At 43.7% G+C, this 17475-nt stretch overlaps 1 protein-coding gene across 1 annotated transcript; it reads right to left on the reverse strand.

The window, feature by feature from the left end:
• Positions 1–3418: 3418 nt before the first annotated feature.
• Positions 3419–8427, reverse strand: dusp6 (dual specificity phosphatase 6). Its single transcript, XM_084365444.1, has 3 exons — positions 7335–8427; positions 6576–7010; positions 3419–5067 (listed from the first exon to the last, which is right to left on the reverse strand). Exons 1-3 carry the CDS (start codon positions 7735–7737, stop codon positions 4754–4756), a joined length of 1152 nt encoding a protein of 383 aa, XP_084221570.1. The 5' UTR covers positions 7738–8427; the 3' UTR covers positions 3419–4753.
• Between the last annotated feature and the right edge of the window lie 9048 nt (positions 8428–17475).

The following is a 17475-nucleotide window of genomic DNA, read 5'->3' on the forward strand; positions in this document are numbered from 1 at the left end:
ATCGTCCATCAAACCTAAACCCAACTATAGCCAGCCCTGGGAAGCTCTTATTCTTAGAATGGGCCGCTGTGATGTCATGGCAGCGCTGGGATTGACAGATAGGGTCGGGGGTATGCGTGGCATGCCAAGCGCCCCCGGGGCTCTCATGGCCGTTCTTCCTGTCTGCAGCTTGGCCTTTAGTGGTTTTAAAGCCCAGGATTAAAGGGCACAGGAAACTACCAGACCTAATTTTAGACTGGCATGTAGATGGGCTTGGCAGACCCCGTCAGCACCTTCATCACAACGGCATAGCGGCTGTGACAGGGCAGGCCTTACAGGGATCTGGAAACACGTATGGCTGGGTCATCGTGAGGGCTGTCAAGGGGGTCGGCATGTGAACATGTGGTCAGATGACTGATATGCGCTGAGTGAAATGTACAGTAGTGAGGAGATAAGCAGGCGTTCCGGCTAAAAATAGCACAGCATTAAAAAATGTAAGACTCTGCATTTGGGTGCTGCTGCAGGTAGAGCTCAGGAGAGGAAATATAATCCGGTTTTAAGGTTTATCAGATGTCCAAACTCTGTTTAGGATTCCACCAGACTAATGAAATTTAACATCTTTGGAAATCTGTCTCTCGATGGTAGAAGTTTTTCCATTTAATTATTTCATTTTATATTGTGGTTTGTACATTGGTTGGACAAAACAATTGATTAATGACGACAATAATCAGCAGATTAATCCATGATGAAAATACATTTGTTTCAGTCCTATACAATTATGCAGGAGTTATATTAATCTAATGGTGTATTAACGGTCACAGAGACCATTTTTCTGCAGTACTTTTACTTTTAATAATGTGGGTTATTTCCTGATTATACTTAGCTTCATATTTTTTTACTTAGGGTAAAAGTATATTAGACTCACTTAGCAACATAGCTCCAGGAATTAGAACGTTGTTCCAACACCTAGTGAAATACGAATGATTAAAGGACGGATTGCTATTAGTTTTTGTAAAGATGTTCATGGTCCCCAGAGGATGATGTTGGTCATTGGTAAATGTTGCCGGTGACTCAGGGAGTAGCACGATAATGTCACTGTAAAACTTACATTTGATTCCCAGCCAAGATTCTTTCAACGTGGAGTCTGCATGTGTTCCCCAGAGCTTCCTTCTACCATTTAGATGGATTGGATACCGGATTAGATAGAGGACAGTAGGAATGTTATCACTCATTGCCTTCACAGTATATCTGCATTAACCCTGTGATAAACTGGTGACTGTTCCTTCATGTATTAAGCAGACCCCATGACCCTAAAAACAATTAGATAGGAAGAAAATATGAATGAATGATGATTAAACTAACTAAATATCAGTGTAGCAATCTCAGAGAAATTAGCCTGCAGAAATACTTCATATGGATGGGGATTTCTAGCATTGCCATAGTACTGTGTGTTTCTGTTTTTTGCCATTGGTTACGCATTATGGGCAAAAATTCACTCTTTGAGTTAGAACAAACATTGCCCATTACCGTGTGTACTTTTCTGTCAGAGTTGGACTGGAGGAGTCGTATTATTATGAAATGATTACCCAGGAAATGGAAAATATCACCTGTATTGGAAAGTGGGCAAAGGGGAGAGTGCTGGCACCTCCTGAAATGTAGCAGTCTTTTTATAAATCATTTACGTCAGGACATGAGTGTGCAGGTTTAGTCCTTTGTTACGTAGCCAATGATTCACTCACTTTGTTCGACAGCGTGCCAGATATTTCCTGTATAAACCTAAAAAAGACATGTCAGGAAGACCATTATTTTATTATTTTAGTTATTATGGGGCGTTTTTATACAAGACTTCAGCTTCTTTAGTGTACTACATATCATTTTCTCTTCGGCTGCTTTTTATATATATATAATCTGTGTTCTGAAGTGCATATTAAGGGAAAACCTTAATTAGATGACGAAAAAATGAATAAAAGTACTGTTCACTTATTATTTTGCGTTGTCTAGTGAACTACTGTTGGTCCCATCTCACTCATGTTTTATGAAACCCTACACTGAACTCTGAAGTTGTTGCGTCAGTGTTGCCTATAGATTCACAGACACACAAAACAATTCTGTTTCACAGCAAAACAGTGTTGCAGAGTTCAAACAGCTCATCGGGCATAATCTAAGTCTGTTGAAGCCCCAAGATCCCAAATTGATTTAAAAATAATATTATTTACAACCTCAACTGGCGGTCGAGCTTGTGCACCCACTTCAGACATGGTGCATGCTAACAGTTTTAGCTCAGCAGGTACAGTGAAGATTTGGGCTTAAAAAAGGGTGAAAATAACGTCTTTTCAGATCAATTTGGGACCTCGGAGGCTTGGATTACGTGGCAAAAGACATTTTTTTGCCCCCATCTACTCCAGTTGTTTAGGAGAATGTTGGAACTGATGTGAAGCTCCAGAAATGTTTTGTGGACTACAAAACTTCACTTTCCATTTTTATGGGGACTGAACTTTCAATTTTGGGTGAACCTGTCCTTTAAAGCAAATCTTTAAAGCAGTTTATCACAGTGACGCTGCTGTTTGTGTTGACTCACTCTTGACTTCAATTTGAGGACTTTGCTCCTTGACAAGCACGTACATGCTGCACGCATCAAGAGCTTAGCAGACACAAAGAGCTGGATGGGAGTCAGTCTTGGAAAGCCCCTCATTATAATCAACTGATTCCCATTTGTCTGTTAACTTTGATGCGAGGAGATGCTTTGCTTGTCTCTTTTTCCACACGCACACTCACACACGCACTCTGCTGTTGGGAATGTTGGTGCAGAGCAGGCAGGGCTCTGCTGAGCAGTGAGGCGAGTTGCTGCTCGCGTGAGAACACACCGCTCCCCCTCCCTCTCCCGCGCTGTGGGGATCGTCTTCTCCAGGTCTTTACAGGTACACGCCGCTGAGCTTGCTATCAAATAACACATTTAGGTGCTTTCAGCTACCTTTGATGGCTCAGTGCAGAGGCCCCGCCTTCAGGAAGCGCCAGAGGGAGTGTTTATGTGAACCCGAAGCCCTCACCACAAAGCAGCACCTGGAAAAACCAGTCGGGTTGTTTACAGCGTGACTGGAATCACTTTGTACCTGTTGAGTGGCATTTTGCAGTTTGTGAATGATTGTCAAAGGGAACATAGTGTGCGCGGTGCTTTGTTACACAAGCATCATGTGACAGGACATGCTAATTCTGAACTGGATATTGAAGTGGGAGATGTGTCGAGTGCTGCAGTTAATGAATAGCGAGAGCTTTGTGAAGAGCCTCATGATTCATGGCGACTGTTTTGGTTGTCGTGACTCGGCCTGCTGGTCAACACTCAACTGTACTGCGGGTGAGGAGACACTTACATAAACTTGTTACTGTGGACACAGACACAACAAGTATGTTCAACGGAAAAACAGGCATGGAGAGCAAGGAGTGTAGACAAAATAGCAATTTATTAATAACTTATCTTTTCTTTACATTCGTAAGAGAGGAGTGTGGAGGGGGTTGGCAGAGGTTGCCAAGATGGCTTCCTCTGGTAAGAGGCCTTCTCTGTGGAGGGGGCAACACAACACTTTTTCTCTCATCTTGACAAATAAAAACTGCATTTCACAGAGTTTTTCCCTGAAGAGGCAAGGTGAACAAAGCCTCCTACTTTGTCCACACGTCAGAGACTTTTAACCCTTGTGCACAGACCAGGATTACCCACATTAACCTTCAGAGACGCATGCTGGCCATCCTGACTCCATCTTTTTATGTGGTGCCAAATTAAAAACTGATGAAGACTTGATTTTTTTTTTGTGCAAAATTAAAAACAAATCTCTGGGATGCTGTAGAGTTGAGAAAATTGATGAATTTCTCTGAAGGCTAATGCGCAATAAGAACCCTCTGAGCGCAAAAGTAAGGCAAACAACCAAGGTGACTTTGATTTGTGAGTGGGTGGGTGCAAAAACAAGGCCCGTCGGCTGTATTCACACGTAAAGCGATTATCAAATATATTACACATGTACACATTTTTGCACAATTCTTAGAAAGCCTACTTGATTTTTGGCATAATCAACTTAAACATACTGATCAATATGCAATTTGTCTGCTTACATAAAAGTAGAATATGAAACAAAGAATCTTCAGTACCCACTTGTTGCAAAGGGTATATACTAGAGCAAGGCTTTTACTGTATTGTCTCTTATATTAAGATATATACACAATGTATAAATGTTTGAAAAGACTCCACAAATGTAAAATCGAGTCCAGTATATAGTGTGCCATTTAAAGCTGGGGTGCTTCAACCCCACACAGGCAAGTCTTCACAGAAGACGGAGGAGACAACGCGCCTTGACGTCTTGGGGGAACCAGTGCTAGACCCCAAAACAAACATAAAAAAGGGTTTCATTTATAGATCTGTCCAGTTTTGAACAATCACGTCTCTTTGGCACACCAGCCCAGGAGCTTTGAAGCATAACGAACAGCTGTTGCCTCAGACACAATGACACAAAGAGTGAAAAGACCTCAGGAGTCCAACAGTGATATAAGATTGAAGTAAGAATCTGCACTCTTTAAATGACTCTCTTGTCTGTCTCTTTTACTGTCTCTCCTCATTCAGTCAGCAGCAGCTGCGTCTTGGCCAGACAGCTTTGGCCCTCCAGTAACCGTGTCCAGCAGCAGTCGACTGTCCCACGCCAGACGACGGAAAAAAGAGAAGCTTTTTGCAGCGTTTCCAACAGGAGGCCCGTTAAACCTCCAGCAAGGAGAGGTGTGGCAACAGCAGTCCTCACGTGGACTGAAGGGGGTCCAGCTGGAAGACGTTGTGGTTGGTCGGGGTGGTGAAGTAGAGCTGCTGGGTCGGCGGCGCGATGCGATTGTCGCACGGGCTCTTCAGGCCCAACGTGCGCTCAAAGTCCAGGAGCTGGCCCATGAAGTTAAAGTTGGGTGAGATGTTGGACTTTTTCATCTTGACGATGTCGTAGGCGTCGTTCATGGACAGGTTGAGCTTCTGCATCAGGTAGGCCACCGTTACTGTCACGGAGCGGCTGATGCCGGCCAGGCAGTGGACCAGGACGCCGCACTTCTGGCCTCGGGCTTCATCTGGTAGAAAGAGGAAAGGGAGGGAATGTTACAGACCTCTTCAAGATGTAAACAACAGATTGAAAGCAAGACATGGTTTATGAAATTGCTTCTAAGGCTGCAACGACCACTAGATTAAGGGTTTTTTTCAGAAAAGTCCATGTTGATATCTTAATTTTGCTTGCTTTGTCCAACCAACAGTCCAAACCCCCACATGTACAATGATACAGAAGAGAAAAGCTACGGATACAGATACACACTACATTTTCAGCAGTTTAGGGGGCATGATTTTCACATATTAGACGCTTGTCTTTCTACAATGGGTAAAAAGTGCAGCCCGTTTCTCCACGGAGAGAACAAAACTTGCGATAAACATCTGTGACATTTAAGTCAAGCTGTGCTGGAAGTTGGAGCGGGGCCAGGGAGGGAGAGCGGCGGAAGTTATTATCCCAGCTATCTCCCAGGCGTGTCAGTCAACAAACAGGGGCTGCGGCGGTAGCGCGCCTAAACAGAGCCGACATTCTTTCGTTTTTTGGCCTAGAGTAGCCGGCTGGGAAATTGACTATTACGGTCTATTAAACCATTCTTCCGCTCGCCAGGGTTACTCCGACAATGGTGCCATTTGGGCGTGTAAACGTAGGAGTCATGAGGGCACCCTGTCAAGGCGAACAGGATGTCAACAGGGCCTGTAAATGGCTCCTTTTGTAATGTGGGGGGGGAGATGGGAGGGGGAGGGGGGGCAACGCCATGTCCTAGATTACTTTCAATGCCACTTCCTTCCTGTTGCGCTCGAATTACCACCCTCCCCTTGTTCACTCTCCCCATTCTCCTGTTTCAACGTCGCCCTTTGTGCTGCAATTACACAAGCCCCGGGACAAGAGATAGGCCAGGATGTCTTCCATTGAAGTCAAATCCTTTGTACACAGTGCATTTTAGCCTGTGCGCCATTAGAGGCAGACTTGTATTCCTCTGCCTCAACACAATGGCCTTAATCTGCCCGCTCTGTGTGTCCCCGCCTGATTGACTGATAAGATCACAGCCAGGGACACCTCATCTAATCTCAATTTCACAATAAGAACATAAGAACTTCCTGGCAGTGATAAGACATATCACATTAATAAGATTATGACCCCTCGACTATCTGGTTCTGCCCCTCCACTTTGTTTTACATGTACTCAAAACAATCACGTAAGGTCATCAAGCGAGGACGGAAGTGAAGAGTGGTGAAATGATTAGTCGAGTAATCAATTTACAAGCTGGTTCCTGTTTTTCAAATGTGACAATTATCTGCTTTTCTCCTTTAAGTGTCATTGTAACCTGGTATGTTTGAGTTTTGGGTTGTTGTGCAGACAAAACAAGCCATTTATGAAGTCATACTGGATCATTTCCACTGTTTTACAAATGTATTACTCAAAAATTGTATCATAATTAATTATAATGATCGTTGTTTGCAGCCTGAGTGAGCACATAATGAACTCAGAGACCTGAGAGAAGCTGCAGTGTGGTTTCAGCTCTGCAGCTTTACTCACCAATGAAGCTGATGGCCTCGGGGAAGAACTGCGAGAGATTCTGGCTCCAGTGATCCGAGATGGGGATCTGCTTGTACTTGAACTCTCCTGCGTTCTCGAAGAGGTTGGGCAGGTTGGGAGTCACGTTGAGGATGTACTTGATGCCGTACTCCTCCAGCACGTCCAGGTTGGTGGAGTCCTTGGCGCAGCCCAGGTAAAGGTGCGGCAGGATCTCCACCGGGAAGGAGGGCTGCGGGTTGGACAGCGGGCTGCCGTCCGAGTCGGTGGCGCTGCTCGGGTCCCGGTCGATGTCGGACTCGATGTCCGAGGAGTCGGAGCTGATGCGCAGCCCGCCGAGGCCCAGCACCTGGGCGGTGGGGGAGCTGCTGTTGGAGGAGCCGTCCAGGTTGGTTTCGCACAGACCTGGATACTCGGCTTGGAATTTACTGAAGCCACCTGGAGGATGTGACAGAAATCTAATGAATACAAGGCCGCAGAAACACTGCAGACAAATATCTTAACTTGGAGTTCAGACACATCTGGCTGCGCTTTCCTTTTGGAAACATCTGCAAACAACGCCTTAGATTACATGATGTCTATCTTACACCAACATAAATAGTCACTCAGGTGATTTTGCCGTTTACATTTACAGCAAACGTGTTCATGAATAAGATTCCACATTACAATCTCGCTAAAGCGCCTCCCTCCGTCCCTGCGCAATAATCTGCGGCTGTGAATGAACAGCAGCGGGGCCCTAAAATGTGAATGAACCGCACTCACCCTCCAGATAGTAGGCCTTGTAGCCCTCGTCCTTCATCCTCCTCAGCAGTAAACCCAACACGGAGCCCCCGTCCACGTTCTCGTTCCACTCCCGGCTGTACTCGTCGTACAGCACGATGGTGTCCGTCTTGCAGCGGCGCACGAACTTCTCCCGGTCCTCCCCGTCGGAGAGCAGCGACCGCACGGGCAGGTTGCCCTTCTTGAGCCGGCGGAGCATGAGGCTCGGTATGGCCACGTTGATGGCCGACTCGACGTGCGACGACTCGTAGAGCTCCTGGGCCCGGCAGTCCATCACAAGCAGGCCGTCCCTGCGCGTCTCCAGCTGCTCCCGGAGCCAGCCCACCGTCTTGCTGATCGCCATTACCGAGTCGAGCTGGACGACGGGCTTGAGCTTGTCGAGCATTTATAGGCAGGAGTAAAAGTGATGTGAAAGAAGCGAGGTGTCGGGGAGCTGCAGACTTTCTGGCTGCAACCAAAAAAATTAAATCTTGTCTGGAGCTTTCTGTTTTTAGTCCGCTGCTCGGAGGGCCCTCAGCAACACGAGCGACTGAGGGCAATGATGTAAAAAACAATAAAAATCAAAAGTCAAAATGCAGAAAATGGACAATAAATTCTCACTCCAGAGGTGCGTCAGAGTCCCGTGCGCTTTAGGACGAGCCGGATCGGAGACCCTTCACAGATTTCCTTGACTGCGGGTCGCTCACGCAGGCAGTCATTCATGCATCTGTCCGGAGAGCCCGTGTTATTTATCAATGAGTCACACCGGCCCTGCGACGCGGCTGACGCTTCCTCTGCTCTTATATAACTCCACGGCTCCAAGCGCAGCTCTCCTTCCTCCAAGAGCTTCCTTTGTGGAGATCCAGAGAGGACAGGTGGAGTGAGGGGTATCAGTGGATGTCAAGCACGCGGGGTAAAGCGCGTATATCTGTGCCTGCGGATGCCGCCTGTTCCTCCTCCTGTCTGCGGTGTGAATAGACGCTCTGCAGGCTCTGGCTGGATGTGCTCTCTGCGGCGCCAGGCTGCTGAATGGCTACAATCGGGAGGCGTTTCATTGGATACATTATGTCAGCCGACCAATCAGAGAAGGCCCAGCGGCGGTCGCCTTGGAAACGGGGGCCGGATGGAGCGGCCCGTGTTGATGAATTGTTAATGAGTTTGTCATTCACAAAAACGGAGAGGAATTTCCGCTCCGGATCAAGTGAGTGCAAACAAACAGAAGAACTGCGGGGAGAAGGAAGGAAGAGAGGGAGGCAGGGGGAGGGAGAGAGGCCTTTGCTCAGACTGAGAGAGAAAGGGGGAAAGAGGAGATGTTGGGCAATAATAATAATAATATTACTACAGGCCTGTAATAATGGGCTTTACATTCTTCAGTTTGTCTGAGCTTTCAGAAAGTCAAAAGGTGCACTGTTTCGTTTTGGAAAAGAAACTCAGCAACTCACTAAGGTAATATTTACATGATTAATAAAGTAATAGGCCTACATACTTTTTTTTTTTTTTTTTTCATATAATTCCATAAGTGGATAAACAAGCCTTCCTCAGAGGGAATAATGTGACCAGAACAGTGTTTCAAGCAAGAAAAGTGGCTACTCAGAAGCATCCCACAGATCTAAACAAAGTAAAAACAACATGAAATTGTGTTTTCAGTCATGAAAATCAATCAATGAAGATTTTTGGCTTCTGAATAAAATTTCTTCCCCAAAATGCCATAGTGCGCCTTTAAAGTTGAGACCTTTTAGTAACACTTATGCCTCAAATAAAACATGTCGCTGTTGTTGCAATATCATAACACCAGATAATAAAGTACAATAAATAACACATCTATATATTGAATAGTGGATCAGAAATCTGTTACTGACAAAATAAAAAGAATAGTGTATATGTGACTGATTTGTTGCTGGAAAACAGTGCATGAAGGAGACCGACATCTTTTAAGACATTTAAAAAGCTTACACCCTGCTGCTGGAGAAACTCTCCTTGCAGTTGGAAGGTCAGACGCCAGACAAACAACAACAGGTGCCTGATCAGTGCTCTGACTCTGTCTCTCAATAGGACGCACTTTTTTCATTTCATCTGCATGTCTTTAACTTCAGCAATAACACCTTCCTGTCATGTGTCCTCATAACATCCTGTTGTTATGAGACAAGGCCTGGGCAGGATCTAGGCACATGCCTCAGTGCCACTAGGGGGCCCAGTCAGAGGAGAGGAGAGCTGCTTACTTTAAATTATGTTTAACAAACTTCTTTACATACATATTCAACATTAAAATATTTAAGATGTAAAAACCTTAAAGAATCCCTGGTCTAAAACTATATTTATATAGTTTTATATGTATTTTTTTTATTCTTAAAGATGCATGTTCTTTAGCTCTACTTTTCTCATATGGCCAGCCAATTTCATATCAATACCAAAATATGTCTATTTGATCCGGCTCTGCATGGATTAGGATTACATAGAGACACTTATACATGCTATACTGCACTTTTATCTGTGATGGGATTACTCAGGTACTGTACTTGAGTACAATTTCAAGGTACTTGTAGTCGAGTTTTTTCCATTTTCTGCAACTTTATACTTCCACTCCGATACATTTTAAAGGCTGATATTGTACTTTTTACTCCACTACACTAACTTAATAACTATAGTAACTCTAGTAATGCATACTGCCTCAGAGCCAAAGTAATATCATTTTAAATGTAATAAATGTATTTAATAATCAAAAAAAATATGAATATTTGATATAAGTTTAACTTTTACATGGCTGACTTTCACTTTTACCACTCATTCTAACATAATATATATCATATATATATACTTTTGGGTATGTTTTACAACACTGTATCTGATAATGGTACTTAAGTATCAAAAACAATAAACCTGCACTAATTTGGCTGAGATGCAGCTTATACTCTGAACAGTAACTAGTAAGTAAAGTTATTAAATGAACGTAGTGAGTAAAAAGTACAATATATGCCTCCAAAATGTAGTGGAGTGGTAGTATAAAGTAGCAGAAAATTCAAGTACAAGTACCTCAAAATCTGACTTAAGTGCAGTACTTGAGTAAATGTACTCAGTTACACTCCATCACTGTTAGCTATACTGCCTTTTTACGCACACTCATATGCATTCTGAGCAAAAAAACTAAATTAAGTGCTCATTTTGAAATCACATGCCCCAATTCTCAATAACTTCACACTCCAAACAGATCTGTATACATTATGCATTATATTATGGTGTTATTATATCGTCCCTCTGTCTGCTCAGTGCAGCCATTAAAGTGTTTTGTTCACCTTTCTAATCTACATCATCAGAAATAAACCCCGTTGAATAATACTGCCGTGTGACATTGTGAACAGACAGCAGCAGCAGCAGCGGAGCTATTTCTGTCTGTGCAGCCTTCAGTGGACTGAAGAGGGTCGTTTGTGTGGGTGGTGGTACATCAACGTGTCACCCTCTCTCTCCCTCTCTCTCTGCCCGGCTCTCTCTCATACTAACTAGACAAACCACAGAGAACAGAGAGATTACCTTTATTCCAACATGTGCAGCCGAGGCCTCTGTGCTGTTTACCTTCAGTGAGATACATTTCTATAACTCTCCAGGATCATAAGGACACGCACGTGAACAGAGCAACACAGTGGTGCGCACGGAAGTGTCGGGATCATTTCACATGAATCACCCGGATCTCCCGCATCTCCGCGTCCTTCACGCCCTTTTAACGCGGACAGACAAGGAGCGCCGGGCCATACAGAGTGATCAGGGCCGCTGATTGCTTCCCATCGGCCCGTTAATGGCCTCCACACCCAAACTAAATGCGTTTGCACAGTAAACAAAAGGAGCGCTTCCAGCGGTTGTGGTTTTATCGCCATCTGCGCCTCGCAGCCGACCGTAAACGCACACAAAGGCTTTTTAATTGATGACCCGTTGATTTAATATGTCCAGACTTCAGGAGGTCTAATTAGCTCCAGACTGCAGGACAACCATAAACACCTCCGTCAGATTAAAGCAAGCAACCGCAGTGATCATCAGGTGGAAGTCAGTGCTCAATGGCACATCACAGGTGTTACATCATAGATCATGGAAAAGGTAATAACGTCAAAGAAAAGGGTTGTAATTAGTTTTATAGGCCTGTTTCATGATCTAGCATGTGTGTAAGTAAGAAACTGCCTGAAAAAAAAAGAAAAAGTCTGTTTAACCCTGAAATAGCCTGTAGAAGTAGAAAATTGCCAAAAATATAAAATATTTAAGTAGCAGTAATTGGATGTAACTAAATACAACAGTACTACAGGTTATTTGTGTTTAAGTGTATTTTGATACTTTTGTACTTTAACTTAAAGGAACAGTTCACCCAAGAATGAAAAAGCATTCATTGTATCTTCATCCACATGCCAATAGATAGTAAAATGTTTTAAAAACATAGAAGAAGAAAAAGAAAGAAAATTAAAAAAGATAATTGAAAAAATACTCCATACAGCTCGTCCAACATAATCCAAGACTCCAGAAGCCATCAGGTCCTAAATTGATTTGAAGCGATGTTATTTAGACCTTTTTTTAAGTCGAAATCTTCACTTTAACTGCTAAGCTAAAAGTGCTAGCTGAAGGGGGTGCCCACCCTTGGCCATACATTGAGGGAGTAAATCATGTCTTTTCAAATCAATATGGGATCTTGGGGCCTCCAGAGACTTTGATTACCCTCAACCAGTCGTATGGGGCCATTTTATGCTGTTTATTTTGGTTATTTGTTCCCACTTTAAAACAAGACTCCATCTACTTGTGCTATGCTAGAACACTCACAGCTCAATTAGGCCATTTAATTGGGCTACTGCCATTGTCCCTGTATACAAACACCCAGAGAGAATCGATTTATTGAAAGAAGTATGTCCGACTCCACCACGGTAGGTGGCGATATGCACCGTTTCAGCTAGTTGCTACTGGACCTTCATCCGGTTGATCTATTACGTGACAAACACATTAAGAGGCGGTAAACCGGCTGCACAGCGAATGGTGAAAACATGGATGACTTTTCGGCGTTATACATTTCGTACGTACTCTACGCTTTACTTTTAGTACAAATGAGGTGCACGCTATCCCTCAGGTTGATACCCTCGTCATCGTCGTCTTCTTTTGTTTTTCCTAGCTTCCTGCTACGGATTTATGCCATGAACGACATCCGGGTCAGTCCGCGTGGGGACTGTGGTGCACGCGCAGAATGCCGAGGCCAGTTCAGGTTCGACTAAGGACCCGAACTGGCCTCACACGACTCATTTCTGAATGAGCCCTGTGTGGTTTACAAAGTAGCTCAAACTTGCAACCTTCACTGACAGCAAGGTTAGATTCCATGGTAGCTTCCTGTAAACAATACACTGGGATGACTGGGTGTGGATTTCTTGTTAAACCTCTCGACTGTTTCGGTCATGATGACGTCTTTAGTTGCCGGCCTTATTTCTCTGCTTCCTCTCGTCCGTCTCACACCTCGGACACCAGCAGCTCTGTAACCAGATAGCATGAAGCAGTTTATCAGTGAACTGACAACATTCTCCAAAACACTTTAGCAGAGTCATCTCATTTCACTGGAATAATGTAGACTGCACCCATGTGCCCATACACGGGTACAGGAGGGTGGGTGGTTTCCACATCAGTGGTGTCATATGATGGTTGCAACAACAGGTAAACAACTTGGGTGGACCAGTGTGTTGGGTGTAGCGGCGTCTGTCACTGCCCCACCCTGCCCTAGGTTGGTGGGCATAAAACGCTCATTCTAAAGGTAACCAAAACACAACAGTACTTAGTTTCAGGTGATTATACACTAATGAAAACATAATTATGAATACAATATTCAGTCTCTGCTAACACATACTCCTGAATCCTACACTGGACCTTTCAGGTGTTTTTCTTCTGGTGATTAGAAATTGCATTCGTACACACATTTTCACAACATCTCATATGTTTTGCAAGTGAAATCTTCATATACGGAATAACTGCAGCTATCTGGTGAATGCAGTGAATAATTTTATATTATATATTATGTAAACAACAAGTGCATATAGCTCAGTTATCCAGACCAGAGTACAGCAAGTGGCCAAATAGACGTTAAGTGTCACATCCGCAGATGTAAGCACAAACACGTTTCTTTTTCTTGCCCTTTGTTTCATCTTCACAACGAAAACTGATGCTGATAGTTTTGTTTTCCCACTGATGTGCAACCTCTTAAAACTTTTCCATTTTCATGCCAAGAAAAAATGTGGTTTGATTTAACGATTATGATTCCTTTTTCAAGCCAGAAAGTCTACAGACAGGATAAAAACAAAACTGGGGCTATTAAAGTCTACTAAACTCATGTGAAAGTTTGCAAAGTTTTGCAGCAGGCGCATTACTGCCTTGAAATGAAACAAATCATTTAACAGAAAACAGTTAAATTGTTGACAGCAGTTGGGTTTTTATGTCGCTGTGATCAGGGAAATCATAATGGTGCCACACCACGCAGCTGTAAACTGGTTTTACCTTGGGGCCTGTGAATACGGTGAAATATTAGGTTGTTTTACTGTCTACCGAATACAAACATATCTGCATTTATCCGTCTCTCTCTCAACAGACGACTCCCTCTCACCCGGCAGCCAGTCTCCTCACTTATTACCTGCATGTCTGTGTGTCTCTGTGCTGTGTTAGCATATGAAGTGTGTGGCGGCCCCGGCGTTAACATTGGCCCTTTGGCCCCTGTGGAACGCCCCCCCTCCTCCCCCCAGCGTGACAGAAGTCCCTGTGAAAGGAGCCAAGCTGTTTCTATTCACCTTCAAATGAATTCTGCTCTCTTTCACCAGCGAACGCCCCCTCCCTCCCTCGCCACCTCCTCCTCCCTGCTGCTCGCCCTATTCTTCGGCCTCTTTTTTCCCCCCTTTGCCCTTGGCCCCCTCTTTCCCTTCCTCTCTCACCCTTTCTGCTTCATTCTATCTCTTTGTTCCGTTCTCTCATGAAATCTGCGATCAGTGTCTGTACATTAAAATGAGTGCGAAATCGTTTGTTCGTATGGAATCGCTGCATGTCACTACATGCTGGGGCGAAGTCTGCTCTGATCAGCCTGATGGAGGTGTCAAGTGTCCTAATGTGTCCACATGAATCTGAAAACAAAGTTCACGCCTGAGAACGACTCGCATCCTCTGGTCACTTTCAGAAAATTCACGTCCAATCTGAAATGCCTAAACAATAGAAATCTATTCCCTGTCATTTATTTTGCTTGTTAAACGACACATTTGAGCATCACCGACAACATCTTTGTGAGATAATGTGGTTCATCAGGGCCAGTATTCAAAAACAGTAGTTGCAGTGCTGCACTGAGAAAGACAACTAAATCACTATTGTATGTATTTGCATTTGGTAAAATACGTACATAAATAAAGGTGGTTTGCGATACATTTGCAATTATTGACCAAAATGAGAAATCTCATAGAGAGTTGAGGGCCACAGAAATAAGTTATCTATGATTGATTATCAGATCTTGACACTATTTATCCAGTAACGTATTTATCCTTTATTTTCTTTGCACTACTTAAACTGTTTAAAACAACAACAACCGTACACCGTACAATACAGTCCTGAGCACTCACACGTCTTATTCTTTACTTTATTTGATCATTCTTTACCTTATCTGGTCAAATTTGCCTGCTGTCCTTGTTTCTAGCTGTATGTCTATTTTTGTCTAAACCAGAGTCAAATGTATAATATGTGTACTTGGTCAATAAAGCCAATTCTGATTCTGATTAACTAGCTGATGTACAAAACAAATGAACACAGGGAGGGTCAGAGATGGCATGTCTGCTATGTTGAAGTGCATCAGCCATGTTTGTGAGAGGTTGACAATTTACGCATTGAGGGAAAAAAGTAACGAATGACTGACTGGGAGGCACTCATTTCACATATTTTGCTGAGATTGTCAACATCTCACAAACATGGCTGACGCACTTCTACATAGCAGAGATGTCACCTCTGATCCTGTGATCATTTGTGACGTATGACAGCATAGTCAATGACACAGTTTTCATTGGACTATTTCTACATTTCTGTGGAAAGTGGCTAGGAAGTGACCGGAAGGCCTCAGGCACGACCGACTTCGCATATTTCACTGACAACACAAAACTACATCCATCCAACGACTTCATATGGCTGTTTCACATACCAGTCCGAGCCCGTCACCATATCCTTTGTTAACTTCTCTGGTCCCATCATCTGTTGACATGTTTGCTATTGCCTTGTTTGGTCTCAATGTCTTTGTATTCTCCTCCTGGAAAACCCCTGCCTTTCTTCCTCTCTTTGTTCCCCTCCATACCCCACAGCCATACAGCCATATGGATTTCATGTCCATTTTGTTGTGTTGCTGGTCTTGGTGTTGCTGATTTTTTTTCTTTTCCGTATTGTAATATTTTTATTCCAAAAAAAGTTGGAAAGGTCATCTGGGAGTGTGGCAGGGGTGTCAGGTTAAAGAACAAGAAGAAAACGCGTGTTCCTCTTGTTATTCCTCAGCTTCTGAAAAGATTCACCTTTTCATTTTCCACTGTCTCACCCTTCTTTGCATACATTTACATTTCAATCAGTTCACATTTCCATATTGACAGACCTAATGATTGACTAAATGATGAAGATGAGTGGGCAGAATGAGCTTCAATTACCAGATGACCAAAAGCAGGGAGTTTAAAGGTCACAGCTACTTTTCCATTAGCTCTGGTTAAAACCTGCTGGTTCATAGAAACTGTGTCTTCATGGAAGCAAAAAACATTGACATTTCTGTTTTTGTGTACTCCGTCACACATGTTAAAACATATGTAACACTGCGTTCAGTAGAAACGCTTTCTCCATGAAGGTTAGCAGGATCCAACTTGTGTTCAAACTTAAATCAGACGGAGGATCATGAAGGCAGGAGCCGAAGCCATTTCATGCTCTTAACCTCCATCTTTTTTCAATCTGCCCCCCCCCGTCCAACCCCTCTAACCCCACCCTCTCTTCTCATTCACCAGCTAATCTTGTCCTCCTCCTTGTTTCTTTGCCACCGGCTGCTCGTCTCAGACGGGGAAATCCTTTGTCCTCATACAAAGACTCACCACAGGCACTAATCAGGTCTGGAGCTAGACCTGTCTGTGTGATTGTCTGTGTTGTCTGTGCGTGTGATAGCGTGTGCATATGACACATATTCAGGAAGTGAGTGTGACTTATCATGGAATTTATTGTGTGAGAACGACAGAAGCAGACAGCGGCAGACAGTGGGAGAGTGTCTGCATATATCGCTGCGTTGCAAAATCCCTAAAGTTAGCACATGATTGATGCAGGAAGTCTGTTTGTGTTTGTGCCTCAAAGAGGAACTGGGTATTTAGTGAGAACGGTGATGGATACAATGACTAAACACACATTACGTTTTTTTTATTAACTTGGTTGTGTAGATTCCCTAAACATAACACCACGCATCTCGCCACTGAGTTCTTAGTATGCGATCTGTATGCGGATCATTTGGATAATGGAAAACATGTCAACGCAGGTGTAAGTTCACACACAAAACATTGCTGTCAGATCAGCCAAAAACCATTTGGAGGTAACGGGGCATGAGCTATGATCGGATCTCTCCAGGTTTAAATTACATCCGTACAGTTTATCCACACTCCGAAGATAAAATCTACCCATAAATGTTGCAGTCAGCTAACTCTACATCTCTCTGCCAGCTCAAGCTGCTCATTGAAAAACTACTGTATAGACCTTGTTTTCCTCTGCAATAGAGAATACCACATTTAAACCAAAATTAGCTTGTGTATGCAGGTTTTTTTAAACGCAGGTAAACCCGCTAAAAATAGGCAATTGACTCTTTTCCCATTGCCAGTGGATGAGTTTGCCTTTGGGTCTTTTTTTCTTATGTGTCTCGTTAATCATCACGAACACGGCGTAGCATAAAGGACACAGTAGAATACCTCATCAGACTACATAAAGAGGACGTTGAAACGCGTTTTAAAAAGTCTCCATAACAATCAGAATTCGACACATTGTGTTTTTTCTGGAGCTGATGATGAGAGAGGTTCAAGCGCTGCTGGACCAGAGACAGATGAAAAAGTATTAACAAGCCACTGTCGGTCACTTCGACACACGTCATAGCATCACGCCTGATTAGGGGCGA

Source organism: Pagrus pagrus, assembly GCF_965226575.1.
Source record: "Pagrus pagrus genome assembly, chromosome: 10".
Classification (NCBI taxonomy): domain Eukaryota; kingdom Metazoa; phylum Chordata; class Actinopteri; order Spariformes; family Sparidae; genus Pagrus; species Pagrus pagrus.

Excerpts from the sequence above, each read along its gene's own strand:
- dusp6 (XM_084365444.1), bottom strand. The coding sequence starts at position 7,737 with ATGCTCGACAAGCTCAAGCCCGTCGTCCAGCTCGACTCGGTAATGGCG. Across the intron at positions 7,011-7,334 it reads CAAGGCCTACTATCTGGAGG|GTGGCTTCAGTAAATTCCAA; the intron begins GTGAGTGCGGTT and ends CACATCCTCCAG. Across the intron at positions 5,068-6,575 it reads CGAGGCCATCAGCTTCATTG|ATGAAGCCCGAGGCCAGAAG; the intron begins GTGAGTAAAGCT and ends TCTTTCTACCAG.